At 39.7% G+C, this 20,998-nt stretch overlaps 1 protein-coding gene across 2 annotated transcripts in view; it reads right to left on the minus strand.

Annotated features, from left to right (window-relative positions):
• Positions 1 to 20,998, minus strand: part of kcnt2a (potassium channel, subfamily T, member 2a) — a 1,051,023-nt gene that overhangs the window by 158,316 nt on the left and 871,709 nt on the right. For both annotated transcript variants that reach the window (XM_063063856.1, XM_063063854.1), the window contains one exon: positions 6,081 to 6,387. In XM_063063856.1, coding sequence (XP_062919926.1) covers positions 6,081 to 6,387 — 307 coding nt within the window. The remainder of the gene's footprint in view (positions 1 to 6,080; positions 6,388 to 20,998) is intronic.

A 20,998-nucleotide genomic window follows, 5' to 3' on the forward strand; every position in this document is an offset into this window, starting at 1 on the left:
AGGCGGCACTGCCTAAGAAACCGTCATGCTACTGTGACAATTACAGCCACCTGGGCTCGGGAGTACTTCGGAAAACCATTGTCACTCAACACAGTCCGTCGCTGCATCCAGAAATGCAACTTGAAACTGTATTACGCAAGGAGGAAGCCATACATCAACTCTCTCAGAAACGCCAGAGAGTTCTCTGGGCCCGAGCTAATCTCAGATGTACCAAAAGACTGTGGAACCATGTGCTGTGGTCAGATGAGTCCACATTTCAGCTAGTTTTTGGAAAAAACGGGCGTCGAGTTCTCCGTGCCAAAGATGAAAATGACCATCCAGATTGGTATCAGCGAAAGGTGCAAAAGCCAGCATCTGTGATGGTATGGGGGTGCATCAGTGCCCACGGCATGGGTGAGTTGCATGTATGTGAAGGTACCATTGACTCTGAGGCGTATATTAGGATTTTAGAGAGACATATGTTGCCATCAAGGCGACATCTCTTCCCGGGACGTCCATGCTTATTTCAGCAGGACAATGCCAGACCACATTCTGCATGGGCTACAACAGCCTGGCTTTGTAGACACAGAGTGCATGTGCTTGACTGGCCTGCTGCCAGTCCAGATCTATCTCCAATTGAAAATTTATGGCGCATCATAAGACCATAAGACCATAAGACAAAGGAGCAGAAGTAGGCCATTCGGCCCATCGAGTCTGCTCCGCCATTTTATCATGAGCTGATCCATTTTATCCTATTTAGTCCCACTGCCCCGCCTTCTCACCATAACCTTTGATGCCCTGGCTACTCAGATACCTATCAATCTCTGCCTTAAATACACCCAATGACTTGGCCTCCACTGCTGCCCGTGGCAACAAATTCCATAGATTCACCACTCTCTGACTAAAAAAATTTCTTCGCATTTCTGTTCTGAAAGGGCGCCCTTCAATCCTGAAGTCATGCTCTCTCGTACTAGACTCCCCCATCATGGGAAACAACTTTGCCACATCCACTCTGTCCATGCCTTTTAACATTCGAAATGTTTCTATGAGGTCTCCCCTCATTCTTCTAAACTCCAAGGAATACAGTCCAAGAGCAGACAAACGTTCCTCATATGTTAACCCTCTCATTCCTAGAATCATTCTCATGAATCTTCTCTGTACCCTCTCCAACATCAGCACATCCTTTCTTAAATAAGGAGACCAAAACTGCCCACAGTACTCCAAGTGAGGTCTCACCAGCAGCTTATAGAGCCTCAACATCACATCCCTGCTCCTATACTCTATTCCTCTAGAAATGAATGCCAACATTGCATTCGCCTTCTTCACTACTAACTCAACCTGGAGGTTAACTTTAAGGGAATCCTGTACGAGGACTCCCAAGTCCCGTTGCATCTCAGAACTTTGAATTCTTTCCCCATTTAAATAATAGTCTGCCCATTTATTTTTTCTGCCAAAGTGCATAACCATACACTTTCCAACATTGTACTTCATTTGCCACTTCTCTGCCCATTCTTCCAATCGATCCAAGTCTCTCTGCAGACTCTCCGTTTCCTCAGCAATACCGGCCCCTCCACCTATCTTCATATCGTCAGCAAACTTAGCCACAAAGCCATCTATTCCATAATCCAGATCGTTGATGTACAATGTAAAAAGAAGCGGCCCCAACACTGATCCCTGTGGAACACCACTGGTAACCGGCAGCCAACCAGAATAGGATCCCTTTATTCCCACTCTCTGTTTCCTGCCAATCAGCCAACGCTCTATCCACGTATGTAACTTTCCCATATTTCCATGGGCTCTTATCTTGTTAAGTAGCCTCATGTGTGGCACCTTGTCAAAGGCCTTCTGAAAATCCAAATATACAACATCCACTGCATCTCCCTTGTCTAACCTACTGGTAATTTCCTCAAAAAATTGTAATACGTTTGTCAGGCAGGATTTTCCTTTAAGGGATCCATGCTGAGTTCTGCCTATCTTGTCATATGCCTCCAGGTACTCTGTAACCTCATCCCTGACAATCGACTCCAACAACTTCCCAACCACCGACGTCAAGCTAAAAGGTCTATAATTTCCTTTTTGCTTCCTTGCCCCCTTCTTAAATAGCGGAGTGACATTTGCAATCTTCCAGTCTTCCGGAACCATGCCAGAATCTATCGACTTTTGAAAGATCTTCGCTAATGCCTCTGCAATCTCCACAGCTACTTCCTTCAGAACACGAGGGTGCATTCCATCTGGTCCAGGAGATTTATCGACCTTTAGCCTATTCAGCTTCCTGAGTACTTTCTCTGTCGTAATTGTGACTGCGCAGACTTCTCTTCCCTGTCACCCTTGAGTGTCCGGTATCCTGCTGTCTTCCTCAGTGAAGACTGATGCAAAATACTTGTTCAGTTCCTCTGCCATCTCCTCATCTCCATTACAATTTCTCCAGTATCATTTTCTATCAGTCCTATATCTACTCTCACCTGTCTTTTACTCTTTATATACTTGAAAAAGCTTTTAGTATCCTCTTTGATATTATTTGCTAGTTTCCTTTCATAGTTAATCTTTTCTCTCTTAATGACCTTCTTGGTTTCCTTTTGTAAGGTTTTAAAAACTTCCCAATCCTCTGTCTTCCCACTAATTTTTGCTTCCTTGTATGCCCTCTCCTTTGCTTTAACTTTGGCTTTGACTTCTCTTGTCAACCACGGTTGCATCCTTTTTCCACTCGAAAATTTCTTCTTTTTTGGAATATACCTGTCTTGCACATTCCTCATTTTTCGCATAAACTCCAGCCACTGCTGCTCTGCCGTCTTTCCCACCAGTGTCTCTTTCCAGTCAACTTTGGCCAGTACATCATGAAGTATCATGAAGAGGAGAATCAGACAACGGAGACCACGGACTGCTGAGCAGCTGAAGTCTTATATCAAGCGAGAATGGACAAAATTTCCAATTGCAAATCTACTACAATTAGTATGAGTTCCAAAATGATTAAAAAGTGTTATTAAAAGGAAAGGTGATGTAACACAATGGTAAACATGCCTCTGTCCCAACTTTTGTTGAGTGTGTTGCAGCCATCAAATTCTAAATTTGTTTATGTTTACAAAATACAATTAAGTTGGTCAGTAAAACTATTGAAAATCTTTTCTTTGTACTTTTGTCCGTTAAATAAAGGTTCACGTGAATTAAAATATCACAGATTTTTGTTTTTATTGCATTTTGGAAAATATCCCAACTTTTCTGGAAATGGGGTTTGTACATGAGGGATGCAAAATATTAGCTACAAAGACCCTAAAGGGAGTTATATACAGGCCTTTGTACAGTAGCCAGCACATGGGATATAAATTAAAACTGGAAATAGAAAAGGCATGTAATAAGGGTAATGTTACGATAGTGATGAAGGATATTAATATGCGTGTAGATTGGGAAAATCAGGTGGGGTTGGATCACAAGAGATGGAATTTGTAGAATGCCTTTGAGATGGCTTTTTAGAGCAGCTGGTGACTGAGCCCGCTAGCATAAAGGGAATCCTTGATTGGGTGTGGTGTAATTAACCAGATTTGATTAGGGAGCTTAAGGTAAATGAACCCTTGGAAGAAAGTGACCATAAAATAATAGAATGCACTCTGCTGTTTGATAGAGAGAAGATGAAGTCAGATGTATCAGTAAAGGGAATTACAGAGGCATGAGAGAAGAGTAGGCCAAAGTTGATTGGAAGGGAAAGCTAGCAGGAATGATGGTAGAACAGCAATGTTCTGCAGGCAATTCAGAAGGTGAAGAATAGATACATCCCAAAGATGAAGACATATTCTAAAGGGAGGATGAGGCAACCATGCATAACAAGGGAAGTCAAAGACAGCATAAAAGCAAAAAAGAGGGTATATAATATAGCAAAATGTAGTGGTAATCTAGAGGATTGGGAAGCCTTTAAAAACTAACAGATGACAATTAAAAAGCATAAGGAGAGAAAAGATGAAACATGAAGGTAAGCTAGCCAACAATATCAAAGAGGATTTCAAAAAGTTTTTTCAGATATATAAATTGTAAAGGCGAAGCAACAATGGATATTGAATTGTTGGAAAATGACATGGAGAAGTAGCAATGGGGGAAAAAGAAATGGCAGATAAACTTTTAAAATATTTTGCATCAATCTTCACTATGGAAGACATGAGTAGTATGCCAGAAATTCAAGAGTATCAGGGGGCAGAAGTGAGTGTAATTGCTATTACCAAGGAGAAGGAGATTGGAAGTTGAAAGGTTTGAGGGTAAGTAAGTCACCTGGACCAGATGGACTACACCTCAGTGTTCTGAAAGAGGTAACTGAAGAGATTGTGGAGGCTCTAGTAATGATCTTTCAAGAATCACTGGATTCTGGAATAGTTCTTGAGGAATGGAAATTTACAACTATCACTTCACTTTTGAAGAAGGGAGAGAGGCAGACAAAAGGAAATATTAAAGGAAAATTAGGTGACTTCAGTAGTTGGGAAGATGTTGGATTCCATTATTAAAGATGAGGTTTCAGGGTACTTAAATGCACATGATAAAGTAGGCCAAAGTCAGAAGGTTTTCCTAAAGGGAAAATCTTGCCTGACAAATCTGTTGGAATTCTTTGAAGAAATATCAGACAGGATAGACAAAGGAGAGTCAGAGGATATTGTTTACTTGGATTTTCAGAAGACTTTGACAAGGTGACGGGCATGAGGCTGTTTAATAGGATAAGAGCCCATGGTGTTACAGGAAAGATACTAGCACGGATAAAAGATTGGCTGACTGGCAGGAGGCAAAGAGTGGGATAAAAGGGGGTCTTTACTGGTTAACTGTCTGTGACTACTGTTGTTCTTTGATGGTTGGTATTGAGTTTGCTTCTTTTCATCTAATATATGTTAATGATTTGAATGACAGAATTAACGGCTTTGTAGAAAAATTTTCAGATGATATGAATATAGGTTGAGGGGCAATTAGTGCTGAGAAAGCAGGGTGTCTGCAGTAGGTCTTGCACAGAAAAGGAGAATGGGCAGTGAAGTGGCAGATGGAATATAGTGTAAGGAACTGTATGCTCATGCATTTCCATTGAAGAAATGAAGGTGCAAACTAATCTCTAAATGTGGAGCAAGTTCAAAAATCAGATGCACACAGTGGCTTAGTAGTCCTTGTGCAAGATTCCCTGCAGGTTGAGGAGGTGTTAAGGAAGGCAAATGCAATGTTAGTATTCATTTCGAGTGGACTAGAATACAAGAGCAAGAATGTGATGCTGAGGCTTTATAAGGCATTGGTCAGACCCCAGTTGGAGTATTGTGAGCAGTTTTGTACCACTTATCTAAGAAAAGATGCACTGGCATTGGAGAAGGTCTAGAAGAGGTTCATGAGAATGATTTTAAGTATGAAAGGATTAATGTGTGATGAGCATTTGTTGGCTCTTGGCCTGTATTCACTAGAGTTTAGAAGAATGAGAGGGGATCTCATTGAAACCTATTGAATATTGAAAGGCCTATACAGAGTGGATGTGGAGAGAATGTTTCCTATAGTGGGTGAGTGTAGGACAAGAGGACATAGCCTCAGAATTGAGGGTAGCCCATTCAGAACAAAGTTGAGAAGGAATTTCTTTAGCCAGAGGATAGTGAAACTGTGAAATTCATTCCCATGGACAGCAGTGGAGGCCAAGTCATTGAGTATATTTATAGTGGAGGTTGCTAGGTTCTGATTAGTTATGGCATGGATGGTTGCAGTGAGAATGCAGGAGAATGGGTTTAGAAGGATGATAAATCTGCAATGATGGAATGGCGAAGCAGACTTGATGGGCCAAGTGTCCTAATTCTGAGCTATGTTTTATGGTTTTACAAGCTACTAATATATAACATACAATATACTAATATACAAAATAAATCCAGCAAGGAATTCAGGAGATACATTTATATCCAGAGAGTAATAAATATGTGCAACTTGATGCCACTTGAAGTAGTTGTAGAAAAGAATGAAGATGTGATTAAAGAGAAGCTTAGATACGAATAAAAAAAATTCAGAAAGGAGTGGATGAACAATAGTGAAAGGGCCCACACAATGAATTGTACAACAAGTTTGATCTTGATCTATGTAAGATAACCCAATAGTTAGCCAAAAAGCCTTACCATAATCTGTCATTGAAAGGCCTAAATGCTTCATTCGAGTCTTTACTAGTTCAGCCAGCTCTTGTCTCTCTGACCTTTTGCATAATGTCATGCGCTGGCGATTAATCCTGTCTGTTATTTTGTTGGAGTGTTTTGGTGCTTTCCTACTCAGCCGCCTTGCCCACTGCATGCTTTTACGCCTTAGTAAAGGATGATCTGATTGGTCACTGGATGTGGAGTTCCGGTGATAGTGGTTAGTGCGATAACCCATGTGCTCTTTGGTATCTTTTGTATCTTCCCAGTCCTCGATGCTGATGGATACTTGCGACTGAAAGAAAATCAATATTTTAAGGAATAAACTTTGAGGCAAGTAATATAAAACATACATCACTCTGCTCTGAAATTTTAATATACGTACATTAATTTGTATATTTGGACACCCAAACTCCAGCCTAAAAAGCCATACACAAATATTAGGCTTATGATTACATTGTTAAGCATGGGCCTACAAGTATACAACTAAATTTGAACCTGTACATCTAAACTCATTTATACAGTACATCCTAGCACTACTATGCATGTATGCATCTAAACTTAACACTGCATATATCAGAATTAGGTTTAATATTACAGGCATATGTTGTGAAATTTGTTAATGTAGTGGCAGCTGTACAATGTAATACATGATATAGAAAAAACAAGTAAATCAATTACGGTAAGTATATATACAGTGCCTATAAAAAGTATTCATCCCTCCTTGGAAGTTTTCAAGCTTTATTGATTTTCAATATTAAATCACAGTGGATTTAATTTGGCTTTTTGTCACTGATCAACAGAAAAAGATACTTTCATGTCAAACTGAAAAAAAGATCACGACAAAGTGATCTAAATTACGTTTGTAATTACAAACATAAAACACAAAAAAATTGATTGCAATAAGTATTCACCTCCTTTAATATGACACACCAAATCATCAGTGGTACAGCCAATTGGTTTTAGAAGTCACATAATTAGTTAAATGAAGATCTGCTTTTGGAGACCTGTGTGCATCAAGGTGTTTCAATTGACTGTAGTAAAAATACACCTGTACCTGGAAGGTCCAGCTGCTGGTGAGTCAGTATCCTGGCAAAAACTACACCATGAAGACAAAAGAAAACTCCAAGCAACTCTGTGAAAAGGTTATTGAAAACACAAGTCAGGAGATGGATAAAAGAAAATTTCCCCAAGTCACTGAATATCCCTTGGGGTACAGTTAAGTCAGTCATCAAGAAATGGAAAGAATGTGGCACAGCTGTAAATCTGCCTCGAGCAGGCCATTCTCAAAAACTGAGTGATTGTGCAAGAAGGGGACTAGGGAGGGAGGCCACCAAGAGACCTATGACAGCTCTGAAGGAGTTACAAGCTTCAGTGTCTGAGATGGAAGAGACTGTGTACACAAAACCTCTTGCCTGGGTGCTTCACCGGTCGCAGCTTTATGGGAGAGTGGCAAAGAGAAAGCCACTGTTGAAAAAAAACTCACATGAAATCTTAGCTAGAGTTTGCCAGAAGGCATGTGGGAGACTCTGAAGTCAGTTGGAAGAAGGTTCTATGGTCTAACGAAACCAAAATTGAGCTTTTTGGTCATCAGACTAAATGCTATGTTTGGCATAAGCCAAACACTACACATCATCAAAAACACACCATTCCTACTGTGAAGCGTGGCGGTGGCTGCATCATATTGTGGGGATGCTTCACTGCAGCAGGCCCTGGAAGGCTTGTGAAGGGACAGGATAAAATGAATACAGCAAAACACAGGGAAATCCTGGAGGAAAACCTGATGCAGTCTGCAAGAGAACTGTGATTTGGGAGAAGATTTGCTTTCCAGCAAGACCATAACCCAAAGCTGAAAGCCAAAGCTACACAGGAATGGCTTATAAACAACAAAGTTAATGTCCAGGAGTGGCCAAGTCAGAGTCCAGACCTCAATCCAATTGAGAATTTGTGGCTGGACTTGAAAAGGGCTGTTCACTGACAATTCCTATGCAATCTGACAGAGCTTGAGCAGTTTTGTAAAGACGAATGGGGAAAAATTGCAGTGTCCAATTGCAAGCTGATGGAGACCTATCCACACAGACTCAAAGCTCCTATTGCTGCCAAAGGGACATTTATTAAATACTGACTTGAAGGGGGTGAATACTTATGCAATCAATTATTTTGTGTTTTATATCTGTAATTAATTTAGATCACTTTGTAGAGATCTGTTTTCACTTTGACACGAAGGAGTATTTTTCTGTTGATCGGTGTCAAAAAAGCCAAATTGAATCCACTATGATTCAATGTTGTCAAACAATAGAACATGAAAAATTCCAAGGGGGTAAATACTTTTTATAGGCACCGATTGCATATTAAATAGTTACATTGAAAGTAGTGCAAAAACAGATGTATGAGGGATGATTGCTAAGTTTGTGGCCTAAGGTAGAAGGAGTCAATTTTAGAAAACCTAGCACATTTATTTTTCCTACATTCACACACTTAGTCCAGCGGTCGTGGAGCATACGGATCCCTTCTTTGTAGAAGTTGGTGTCTTGGACCTCCAGAAAGTGGTCCACAGCAAGGGTGATTGATACATTTGTGGCCTAAGGTAGAAGGAGATGAGTTATGAACTTCAAACTTTCTGCATTTTCACTCAAAAGAGTTGAACTGCATGTGCATGTAACAAGAGCTGTATAACCCTTCTCCTTCTACCTTAGGCCACAAACTTATCACTCCTGTTGTGGACCATCTGGAGATCCAAGACACTTTTGTTATATGCACGTGCAGTTCAACTCTTTGAGTGAAAATGCAGAAAGTTTGAAGTTAATAACTTATCTCCTTCTACATTAAGCCATGAACTTATCAATCACTCCTGCTGTGGACCAGTTCTACAAAAAAGGGATCCGTATGCTCCACGACCGCTGGACTAAGTGTGTAGATTTTGGAGGGGAGGGATTATGTTGAAAAATAAATGTGCTAGGTTTTCTAACACTGATTCCTTCTACCTTAGGCCATGAACTTACCAATCACCCCTCATAATAAAAGTGAGATAGTGTTCGTGGGTTCAATTTAGGAATCATATGGCAGAGGGGAAGACACTTTTCCTGAATCGCTGAGTGTGCCTTCAGGCTTCTGTCCCTCCTTCCTGATGGTAACAAGGAGAAAAGGGCATGTCCTGGGTGATGGGGGTCCTTATTGATGGACACTGCCTTTCTAACCACTTCTTGAAGATGTCTTGGATACTCTGGAGGCCAGTACCCAAGATGAAGCTCACTAATTTTACAACTTTCTGTAGCTTCTTTTGATCTTGTGTAGTAGTTTCTCTGCTGCCCCCCACCCCCCCATACCAGGCGGTGATGCAGCCTTTTCGGATGCCCTCCTCAGTATATCTGTAGAAGTTTTTGAATGATTTAGTTGACAAACCAGATATCCTCAAACTCCTAATGAAATATACCCTCTATCTTACCTTTTTTATGGCTGCATCGATGTAAGATCATAAGAGCATAAGACATAGGAGCAGAATTAGGCCATTCAGCCCATTGAGCCTGCTCCACCATTCCATCATGGCTGATCCAGATCCCACTCAACCCCGTACACCTGCCTCTCACCATATCCTTTGATGCCTTGGCCAATCAGGAAACAATCAACTTCCGCCTTAAATATACGTACGGACGTGGCCTCCACCACAGTTTGTGGCAGAACATTCCACTGATTTAATACTCTCTGGCTAAAAAAATTTCTCCTTACCTCTGTTCTAAAGGATTGCCCCTCAATTTTAAGGCTGCACCCTCTAGTTCTGGATACCTGCACCATAGGAAACATCTTCTCCACATCTACCGTATCTAGTCCTTAACATTTGGTAGTAGGTCATGTTGGATATGTTGGGACCAGGTTAGATCCTCAGAGATCTTGATCATCCAGGAACTTGCTCACGCTGTCCACTTCTGATCCCTCTATGAGGACTTGATTTTGTATTCCCTTGTCCTACCCTTTCTAAAGTCCACAATCAGCTCTTTGGTCTTACTGATATTGACTGCAAGGTTGTTGCCGTTACACTACACATATGCACTTAAGCTTGGTTGTACATGTATACTCCCTATATCTGGCTTGCATTTACACACTCAGACTCCAGCTTTACTGGATGTGGACCTCACTTAGGTTCACCTGACCCTGGGAATGTTTATGCAACCATTATAACCTCTAGTCTAAAATATCTCTGGAATGTAGAAAGGTAACCAAGTAATATTGTAAAATACAAAGATATTTTGCAGATTTAAATGAAATTTATCAGGTGTAATGTAAACAAAATGATATTTATCCTATTCACCATTTTTTGATGAGAAAGGTCATAAGCTCCTCCATCAAAATATATTCTTAAACGTGCATTAGAAAATAACTGTGATGCGCTTACCAAAGAGGAAATTATACCCTAACTTTAGAAATGATGTATTTCCATTTCCTGAACTTTACTATAATGATTATTTTTACAGTAATTTAACTGCTTGATATAGCAGATTGATACTGGCAATTGTTGGAATTCATGCTGATCTGGTTCAAAATCAAATCACTAATGTTTAATGTAATGGAACCACTTATGGATATTGTAAGTTAAAGTCCAAACTCTAATCATTATCTTTGATGTAACATGCCTTTAGAAATCAATGACAACTTGAGACATTAGATCTTAATTTAAGCGTAGACAAAAATAAACTTACTGTTTCAAATATGTTTTACAATAAATGTCTATTCAACACTTTGTACTTTATTATTCATTAGTCAGTCAAGCTATTTATTACATATGTCATTTTTGACGCACTACATGGCAACTTCAAAAAGTAATAACAATATGGTAAATAGAGGCTCATATCATATTTATCTTCCATTTCTTATCATATTTGGACAATTTTATTTTCACAAAAATATCTTTGTTAACTGAGTAGAACTAAGATCTTTCATAGTTCTACTCACTTAACGGCATGTTACATTTTATTGAGCTTTTCTGTGAATTTCATTCATTCATGTAAAACTAAGAACATACTGACATACGATTTATCACATCTATATTTTCAATTAAATGTAAATATACTAAAACCAATAAAATCAATTCTGTTAGTGTCAAAATCTGGTTAAATATATGCCTAGCATTACATCAGTTTTATAACTGTTCCAAATATACTTATTCTTATCATCTTTCCAACAAATGTTGTGTGGGATCATTTTTTGAATGCAACTGATTGATTTGATTGGCCATTAATTTCTGAAAAAGTAATCTTCAGCAACATTGATAAATCAAATATTTTGTTCTTATTAATCAAATGATGAGAGGTATAGATAGAGAGGACAGCCAATGTCTTTTTCCCAGGGTGGCAATTTTGTAATTTTAAGATGATACGAGGAGAGGATAGGGGAGATTCAGAGCTAGGGTTTTTTTTATATAAACACAGAGAGTCTGAAAAACACTGCCGGGGGTGGTGGTAGAGTTTGATGCTATAGGGACATTAAAGAGACTTTTAGATAGGCACATGGATGAAAGAAAAATGGAGAGTTATGTGGGAGAGAAATCTTACTGTAGATTGATCTTCCTGTAGGTTAAAAGGTTGGCACAACATCATGGGCCAAAGAGCTTGTACTATGTAGCTTGTACTGTTCTATTTTCTATGTTCAAATTATTTTGTAAATTTTTTAAATGAAATACATAATTGACTTTTCCATGAAGGATACAGTTGTTCATCAAACTGCCTCTGTTGTGCACAATACCCTCTGACAAAAGGGACCATGGCAAGATCGTGAAAATTGGGAACCAGTTCCACACCTCAGGCATGTCCTTTTGGCAAAGGTTGACTTAAATAACAAAACTCAGCTCTACCTTCAATACACCAGGATAGATTTTGAAGAAAACCATATTTGAAGCTCATGAAATCAGAACCTGCATGCATCTGAGACCTAGATCATAGGACCAGGCCACTTGAAAAATATAACAATATATTATCTACAAAATTCTCCAAATATGCTCCAAATCAAAATTTGCATTCTTTACAAGTTGCTTGAAATTCCAGCATCTGCAGATTTCCTCGTATTTGCATTCTTTCCCAGGCCACCATTTCCAGCAGTGAAGCATTTGTTATACAAAGTCAGCTATATTGTTTGCATGCCCAACATCAGAGTCTCAAAGCTGACAATTTATTTCAAGTCCTGTCACAGTGTAGAACAAAAACATTGCAACATGATCATTTATTTCAACTGCCACACTTGAAAGTAATTCAATGATTCTGAGGCACACATGGTTGTGAGATGTGTAGTGTAAATGCAAGGCTTCTCTCTGTATCCTTTGTCATAGTTTATAGCTTAGATCTCTTATGTTTGATGAGCTTTCTCTGTAGTGCAATCTTCCAGTACCATGCTCAAGTGACCAATTTTCATGTCAAAATATAGTTGAATCCATGTCTGATTCTGCTCCCTCCCATCACATTTCCATGCAAGCTACTGAAAGCACTTAACAACAAATTTCTTCTGTTTTTTCCCTTAGTGCACAGGAAGCAGAAGATAATTATCCTTCACCTTTGGTCTTCACGTAATCTGTTATAGACAGCGTACTGCAACTCTGGTTTATAAGACTCAAATCATGTACAGTATATTTATCCTCAAAATCATCAACTCTTCATCATCACCATCAGTATCAGTTGTTCTCCATGTAAATAAATATTATCTATTTATAAGCTCCGTATTAAAAATAAACAGTCATAGCGAACATGTAATTAAATGTTCTATTGTAACACCATTATACATCTAACTCATGTCCTGAAATCCAGAGAATTAATTTTAGATAACATCTCTTGGTTAAAGGAAACAAGAAACTGAGAAAAAAAATATGGCACAGCAAATATTATGGTTATTTTCATGAAAGAATCTCTTGAAGGATTTCAGAGAGAAATACCTGGTCAGGTGTTGAGAGACTGTGCAGCCCAGCAACAGAGGTCTTAATGGACTTCTTTAATATTTCTTTGGAACAATGCACTGTCCCTGCAGCCTTCAAAGGCAACCACTATCATTCCAATGTCCAAGAAAGCAAAGGTAACAGGGCTAATGGATTACTGCCCAGTGGCACTGACTTCAACAATCATCAAGTGCTTTGAGCAGCTTTTAATGGATTGTATAAAATCCCCTCTTCCACCTACATTGGACCCTTTCCAGTTTGCCTGCCACTCAAACCGGTCCACTAATGATGTCATATTGTCAGCCCTCCACTTTGACCTGTCCTTCCTAGAAATCAATGTCTTATACGCCAGGATGTTGTTCATCAATTTCACTCATATTTTAATACAGTCATTCCTCAGAGGCAGGTGGGTAAATTGTAATCACTGGGACTCAACACCTCTTTCTGTAACTAGATCTTGGACTTCTTGACAGAAAGACCCCCATTCAGTCTGAATTGTCAGCAACACCTCAAGCTCGATCACACTGATCACTGGTGCACCCCAGGGCTGTGTGCTCAGCCCACTTCTGTTCACACTGCACTGCCAGATCCAGCTCAAACTGTACCATCAAGTTTGCTGATGATTATACGGTAGTTGGTCTCATCATTAGCAAAGCCTCTAAACCTCCTCTTTGTGTGATGACTCATCATTAACAACGATGAGTTGGCATACAATGAAGAGATATAGAAGCTTGTCAAATGATCAAAGAACAACTACTTGAGGCTACGTCCACACTAGACCGGATAATTTTGAAAACGCCGGTTTCGAGTAAAATCAGCAGGCGTCCACACCGCGTTTTTCAAAATATCTCGGTCCACATTAGAATGGATACTTGGGCAAATCTCCTCCAACTGGGCATGCACGGGACACACAGAAAACAAGCGAAGAGGAAACGGTATACTTGGTGTGTGTTTGCCCAGTTACAGACTAGAAAAACTTTAAAGGAATTGCTGTTGGCTCTCGCGCAGGAGGACTTAAAACTAAACAAACGAACACTGGAGCGTATGGAGGCAACCGACAGGGAGTTCACGGACAGTATGACCCGGCTGACGACGAACATTGAAAAACTGACTAATTCTGTTGCATTAATAAAACACCTTGTTAAATGGATAAAACATGTCTGCATCAGTGTTATCTTGTATTGCCATACAACATTACATTAGGCTGTTACACATCTATTGTCAGAGAAGTACTTGCATAAATAGGTAAACCACCTTCATACAAGCAAGGACAGAAAACAAGGCAAAGTGAGTATACATATTTATTCAGTAAGCTATGGGTCAAAGGATTTGGTGAGTACATTTCTAAATCTTCTGGCTTCAGTCTCGTTGCCGTCTGTTCTGAAATTGTTGGGTTGTGTGGGGGGTTGCGTTCAAGAAAACAACGAAATCCGCACTGTCGCAATCTGTTCTGGCACATCATGACAGCGTTTTAAAATAGTCAAAAAAGCTTACTTTACAATTTAACTCTCACAGCGTTCACACCGACTGCGCGTTATAACAGCCGTCCGGCAGTGCTTGCGCAGTACCAAGCAGAAGCAGAATAAGCATTACTGTTGTGGTGTTGTCATGACAGTGTTTTTAAATATCTCTGTTTACCCTGTCTTCACTACAATGTGCAACAATCGTTTTCAAATTTACACACTCTAGAGAGTGTTTTAGAAAAGCTCCATTTTCGGGGGATGAAAACGATTTCAATGCGGAGAGAGGGTCAAAACAAAGAGAAAAAGCTTCATTTTCAAAATTATCTGGCATAGTGTGGACGTAGCCTGGGTCTCAATGTGGACTTCAGGAAGGCACAGGTCAACCACTCTCTATATTGCATATCGATAGCTGCCATGGAGGGAGTGAAGAGCACAAAGTTCCTTGGTGTACATGTAACAGACGATCTAACCTGGACCCACACCTTCTCACTAGTCAAAAAGACAGGGCAGCGCCTACATTTTCTGGGGAAATTGAGGCTTGCAAGTCTTCCCCACCCCCATTCTAGCAGCTTTCTACAGGAGCACCATCTAGTGTCCTGTCTGGCTGCATCATTGTGTGGTATGGAAGCTGTAAGGCATCAGACATTATGACGCTACAGATTACAGCTGAGAGGATCATGAGGGTTTCCCATTCCCCCTATTTGAGACATTTACTGGGAGCATTGTATATGAAGAGTCCAAAGCATTGTTGAGGATTTCTTACCACCTATCTCACAACCTCTTTGACCCACCAGCAAAAGGAAGGAGGTAGAGAAGCATCAGGACTAGGACTACCAGATAGGGTAACAGCTTCTTCCCTCAGGTTGTGAGACTAATGAATACCCTCTCACCACTGAAGTCTCATCACTAGGTCAACGAGCTGTTTACTGTTTACCTGTGCTGTGCACTACATGCATTTTGAATTAGTTTTTATTAATTTATTTACAGTAATATTTTGATTTATGTGCTGTGTGATACATGGTTTGTGGGTGTACCATGGTCTGGAGGAACCTTGCTTCATTGGGTTGTACGTATGTACAGTCAGATAACAATAAAGTTGAACATGAGCTTGACTTGAACTTGAATTATCTTTTGCTGATGGTTCAAAAAAGAGGTACAAGATGACAAGGTACAAAGGTACAAGATGAACTGCAAGTAAGATGCTGGCACATACAAATGGATACAAGATTGGCTTGGTGGTAAGGAGGATTGTTTGGCAGATTAGCGGACTGTGACCAGTGCTGCACTATAGGGATTGGTGCTGGGACCTCTGATGGTTGTCATAATTCAGATGAGAATGTAGGCGGCATGATTGGGAAGTTTGCAGGTGACGTCAAAATTGGTGGTGAGATTCAAAGTTCAAAGGTCATTTTATTATCAAAGTAGGTATACAGTATGCAACTGAGATTTGTCTTTTTGCAGGTAGACACAAAATACCATAGAACCCATTTAAAGAAAAACCCCACACAAACAAGACCATCAAACGTGTAAAAAAAAGCAAATCATGTTAACAACAAAAAGTGAACAAATAACACATGGAACATTAAACATCACACTGCAGATTCCTTAAAAGTGAGTCCATAGCCACGAGCTGCCAAAGCAAATGAAGCCGGTCCAGGAGCACCAAGTCGGTCAGTTCAGCACTGTGCTGATGGCAGCAGGCCACATCCACAGATCCAGTTCCGCGCTGAAGCACCTCAATCAATTCACTAAAGTGCTCTGGACATTAAACAGCAAACCACAGCCGAAAGTGAGTCCACATCGAAGAGCTACTGAGGCAATCACACCTTACAGCATGGGACCGGAGACTCCTGCACCTTGCGCTGGCAGTAGTGAGAGGGAGACCGGTCAAACGCAGGCAGACAGCACTGAACATCCACTCATTTTCCGCTGCCATCCTCACCCATTTTAATCTTGCTTAATGCTTCAGTCAGTGCAGAGTAATGGAACCGACCACAGATCTGCATTCTGTTATTAGCGATCGATGCAGTCACCCCTGGGAATGGGTGTCATTGCACTCCATGTCAAATCCCCAGGAATTTGCAGCAGCAGAGGGATTCTACTTATTTTAACTTAACTACTAAATACACACATATATACTTACTGTAATTCAGTTTCTTTTCTACATTTATCATGTATCACATTGTACTGATGCTGCAAAGTTATATGCCGGTGATATTAAACCTGATACTGAAGTGCCAGGTCGTTTAGTTGGCCAAAAGATTCATTCTTAAAAGGGAAATTACAGGTTGCAATCGATCACAGTTCAAAAAAAGAAGTATATCTAGAAGGAGGAGAATATGCAGTAGTCTTCTAAGCTGTCTGCAAGATGCCACCATTGGTCACTGGCGCCATCTTGCCAGAAGTCCGAACAGTTAGGTGTAACATAAAGGAGATTGTCTAAGATTACAGCAGGATATAAATCAACTGTAAATTTGACAAAGGATTGGCAAATGGAATTTAACTCAGACAAGTGGGGTGTGTTGTTGAACAGAGGGACCAAATGGTATATGGTCCCTTCAGAAAAGGTGAGCAGAGGTAGACATAGGTAGTGAAGAGAACACTTGGCATGCTTCCCTTTATCAGCCAAAGAACTGAATTGGGATATCGTGTTACAGTTGTACAAAATGTTGCTTAGGCCCTCCTTGGAATATTGTGTTCAAATCTGTCTTCTGTTGCAAAGGAAGGACATGATTAAGCTGTAGTATTTAGAGAAAAGCATCACAAAGACAATTCTCGGAATGGAAGGTTTGAGCTATCTGGACAGACTGAGGATTTTATGGTGAATTTTTCCACACAGAGCAGTTAGCATCTGGAATGAGTTGACATCTAGAAGATACTTGCATGAATAGGACATGAAGTGGAAATGAAATTAATGGAGACAAGTAGGATTAGTACAGATAGGCAAACTGGTCAGCACAGATGCTGTGAACCAATGTTTCTCTGCTGTATAACTGTGAAATCTGACCTCTCTCTCTCTTTCCCTTTCTCCCTGAACTTACCACTGAGTTCAGTGGCAGTTCAGGACCATCCTGAGTGAGTGTAGCTTTAATCTGCTCAGCCTGTTCATTGGACTCGGATGCCTAGATGGAAAATGCAAGTGGTTTACGCTTTCCTCTGCAATTTTAATAAATGTCTTTGTTTGGCTTTCAGCTGATGTAAATTTTTAATGCTTTCTTTCTTCAATAAAGTTTAATTCTAATTATTCAAATCAAAATGAATGCTTTTTAAAGATCGCTAATCTGCATGCAAGATTTGGCAGAACCTTGTGATCCATTGTCAGAGGCTAATTTGCTCCCCATGGATTCTTCTGCATCATGGGACCACTGTGGGAGTGGCCTTGATTTTGCTTGAACCATTGTGACCACATCAGGTCAAAATGCTCATGAAATATGCATGGGAGGGAAACTTAAGATGAAGACAGGCTGAGCATGATCCAGCAATAATAGATTTAACAAGGTGAAAATGCATGTTTTATTTTACACCATAGACTTTGTTGTAAGAATAACTTTGAGCATTTGACTGGCAACACATTCCTTCATAGTGAATTTTACTGAATGAAAAGCAAGAATATAATTTTATTGTTAAATTGCATTATCAAGCACTTCAAATGCATTTTATACATCAGGTTGTATACATGATAGCACCCCAACACTGGAATGAATGCTCAGCAATAATTGAGTAATTTGGATCCTTTCAACATTTAATTCAGTCTGTGACCTTTCCTCCCTCTCCCTCTTCCAGGTTCAGTCTCATACTTGTTCCTTCTAAACCTCCATATTCTTAGTTATATTAATCATTAAATTCTATCCACTGTCTTAGCTGTCCAATCACAAAGGAATATTTACACAAGACAGGCTGCTCTTAGCTTTGGTGCACCCATTTCCTTCCGCATGTACATTCTGTTAGCTTCCAGTGCAGTTGTCTATAAGGTGACCACTGGATTTCTCTCCTGAAGGTGCAGCTATGGCCAAGAAAGACCTACTTCTAGATGTACATTGAGCTCTTGTCATTCAATGGTCCAAGTGGGAGGTCTTAGAATGCAAAATATCAATTCAGAATCAGAAACAGATTTAATATCACTGGCATATGTCATGAAATTTGTTAACTTTGCGGCTGCAGTACAATACAATACAAGATAAATATTGAAAGAAAACTGAATTACAGTAAGTATATATATTTATACTAAATAGTTAAATTGAAATAAGAAGTGCAAAAACAGAAATTCTAAAAAAGTAGTGAGGTAGTGCTCATGGGTTCAATGTTCATTTAGAAATCAGAGGGCAGAGGGAAAGGAGCTGTTCCGTTACCTCCTTCCTGATGGTAACAATGGAAGAAAGCATGTCCTGGGGTTGGGGTCCTTAATAATGGACGCCTCCTTTCTGAGGCACTTCTCCTTGAAGATGTCTTGAATACTACTTCATGGATTCTGCTTCACATGGTAAAGAGCTTTACTGACCAATTACTAGGTTTAATTAGGCTGAAGAAACTGCATGAATCTGCAACACACCTAACTCTGGTGTGCGTGTGTGTGTGTGTTTTAACTAAGGATTTCAATTAGTGTAATCAGCTGATATGTAGGATGAAGAAATAGCTGCAGTATGAGCACAGGAACCCAAGAGATTTGTTACATTGATAAATTATTCAAAACCTTTTGGTTTCGTGGTCACAGGTTGCACTTCAGTTTCAAAATAAAGTTTCTACATCTATTGTAGTTCCAAAAGCTTCTGAAGTTACTAATTTGCTTCTGGTGGAGGTTCTGTCACATGCAAGAGAAGGATTTCCAGAATTTAGACCCATTGGCCGAGGAGAAGCATGGATAACTTTAAAAGGAATTGGAATTGGTTTATTATTGTTGCATGTACCAAAATACATGAAACATTTAGTTCTGCATGCCATCTGAATTATTAATATTATCAATATTAATATATTGAGATAGTACAAGGGAAGGACAATAACCTAATGCAGAATATGTTACAGTTATAAAGTGCACTGCAGGTAGACAACAAGATACGAGGATAATGGTGAAGTAGACTGCGAGGTCAAGAGTTCATCTTAACATACAAGAGGCCCATTCGAGAGTCTTATAACAGTGAAATAGAAGCTGCTATTGCAACCCAGTGGTGGCACCCCCATGCCTCTTCTGCCTTTATCTACCTTTTTGGTTGAGATCACAGGGTTGGAAGGTAGTCAAAGCAGTCTATACATGCCATTTCATTGCATTGTGAATATGGTATATGCTGTGCTGTGATAGTGCAAGGAGTGAATTTTCAGTAAGGTTAAAGTAATACCAATCTAATGGGTTGTTTTATCCTGTAAGGTGTCAACCATGCTGTAGCAACACACATCCAAGCAGGTAGAAAGTATTGCATCCCAATTTGTACCTGGTAGCCATTGGAAAAGCTTCAAGGTGAGATGAAATGAGTCCCACAGGGTACCCAGTTTCTGACCTGCTCTTGTAACCTTGGCATAGGTTTGGTTGATCCACTTGAGTCTCTGGTAAATGGTGACCTCCAAGATGTTGGTCTCAGAGATGGCAATGCCACTGAATGTCACAAAATGGATAGACAGGTTTTTCTTTTGCTATTGGAGATGATCATTCCCTGGTACATCTGTGGCAGCATTGCTACTTGTTCTTTATCGGCCATACTTGAATTTTATCAAGTATTGTTGTATGCATACATGAACTACTTAAGTTGATAAGTAATTGTGACTGAATTTAAAAGCAAACATTGCTACTTATAACTTGATGACTGAAAGAATTTTAATGATGAAGTTGCTGAAGCTTGCTTGATCTGGGCAATTGTCCTGAGGAAATACTGCAATGATATGTGGACTTGGGATGATTGACTTCCAATTTCCTTGTCTGCAGAATAACTTCAAGTACTGAAGTATTTTCAACTTAATTTCCATAACTTCAGTGTTATCAGAGCTCATGGATACTATATTCAGTCAAATGATTCTCGGATGTCATTGAAGGTTACTCCTGGAATTCAGCTCTTTGGCCAACAATGACACCAGGAACAAAGTGGTTCAGGAAAAGCATACACTGAACTCTGGTGAGCAGTCATGATAAGTTAGAACTGCATAAGAGCAATGTCAATAACACTACTTGTTATCGGACAAAGGAGTTTGCAGAATCCTCTCAATAAACGATGGAGGTACGAGTATCCTCCCTCCTGAATCTGTTTGCACTCTTCTGATTCTATCTGATCAGAAGACTATTCTGAAATCTTAGAGGTCTAGACAGACAAAAAAAAATACATCAGGATGCTCGAGAAGCACCACCAGCTGAAGGACAGAATGACTCTAAGGGTTTTCAGACCTTGATAAATTTAGGCCCCTTTATATTCAAAGAGGTCTCCAATCTTGATTTGTCTACCATTTTGCAGTGGATACCAACATGATGAAGCTTATAGCCATAAAAATGTAAATCCTGGAAAATATTCTTAGATGTCTCAAACCAATCTACTGATTACATTTTAAAGTGT

Source organism: Mobula hypostoma, chromosome 12 (genome assembly GCF_963921235.1).
Source record: "Mobula hypostoma chromosome 12, sMobHyp1.1, whole genome shotgun sequence".
Taxonomy (NCBI): domain Eukaryota; kingdom Metazoa; phylum Chordata; class Chondrichthyes; order Myliobatiformes; family Myliobatidae; genus Mobula; species Mobula hypostoma.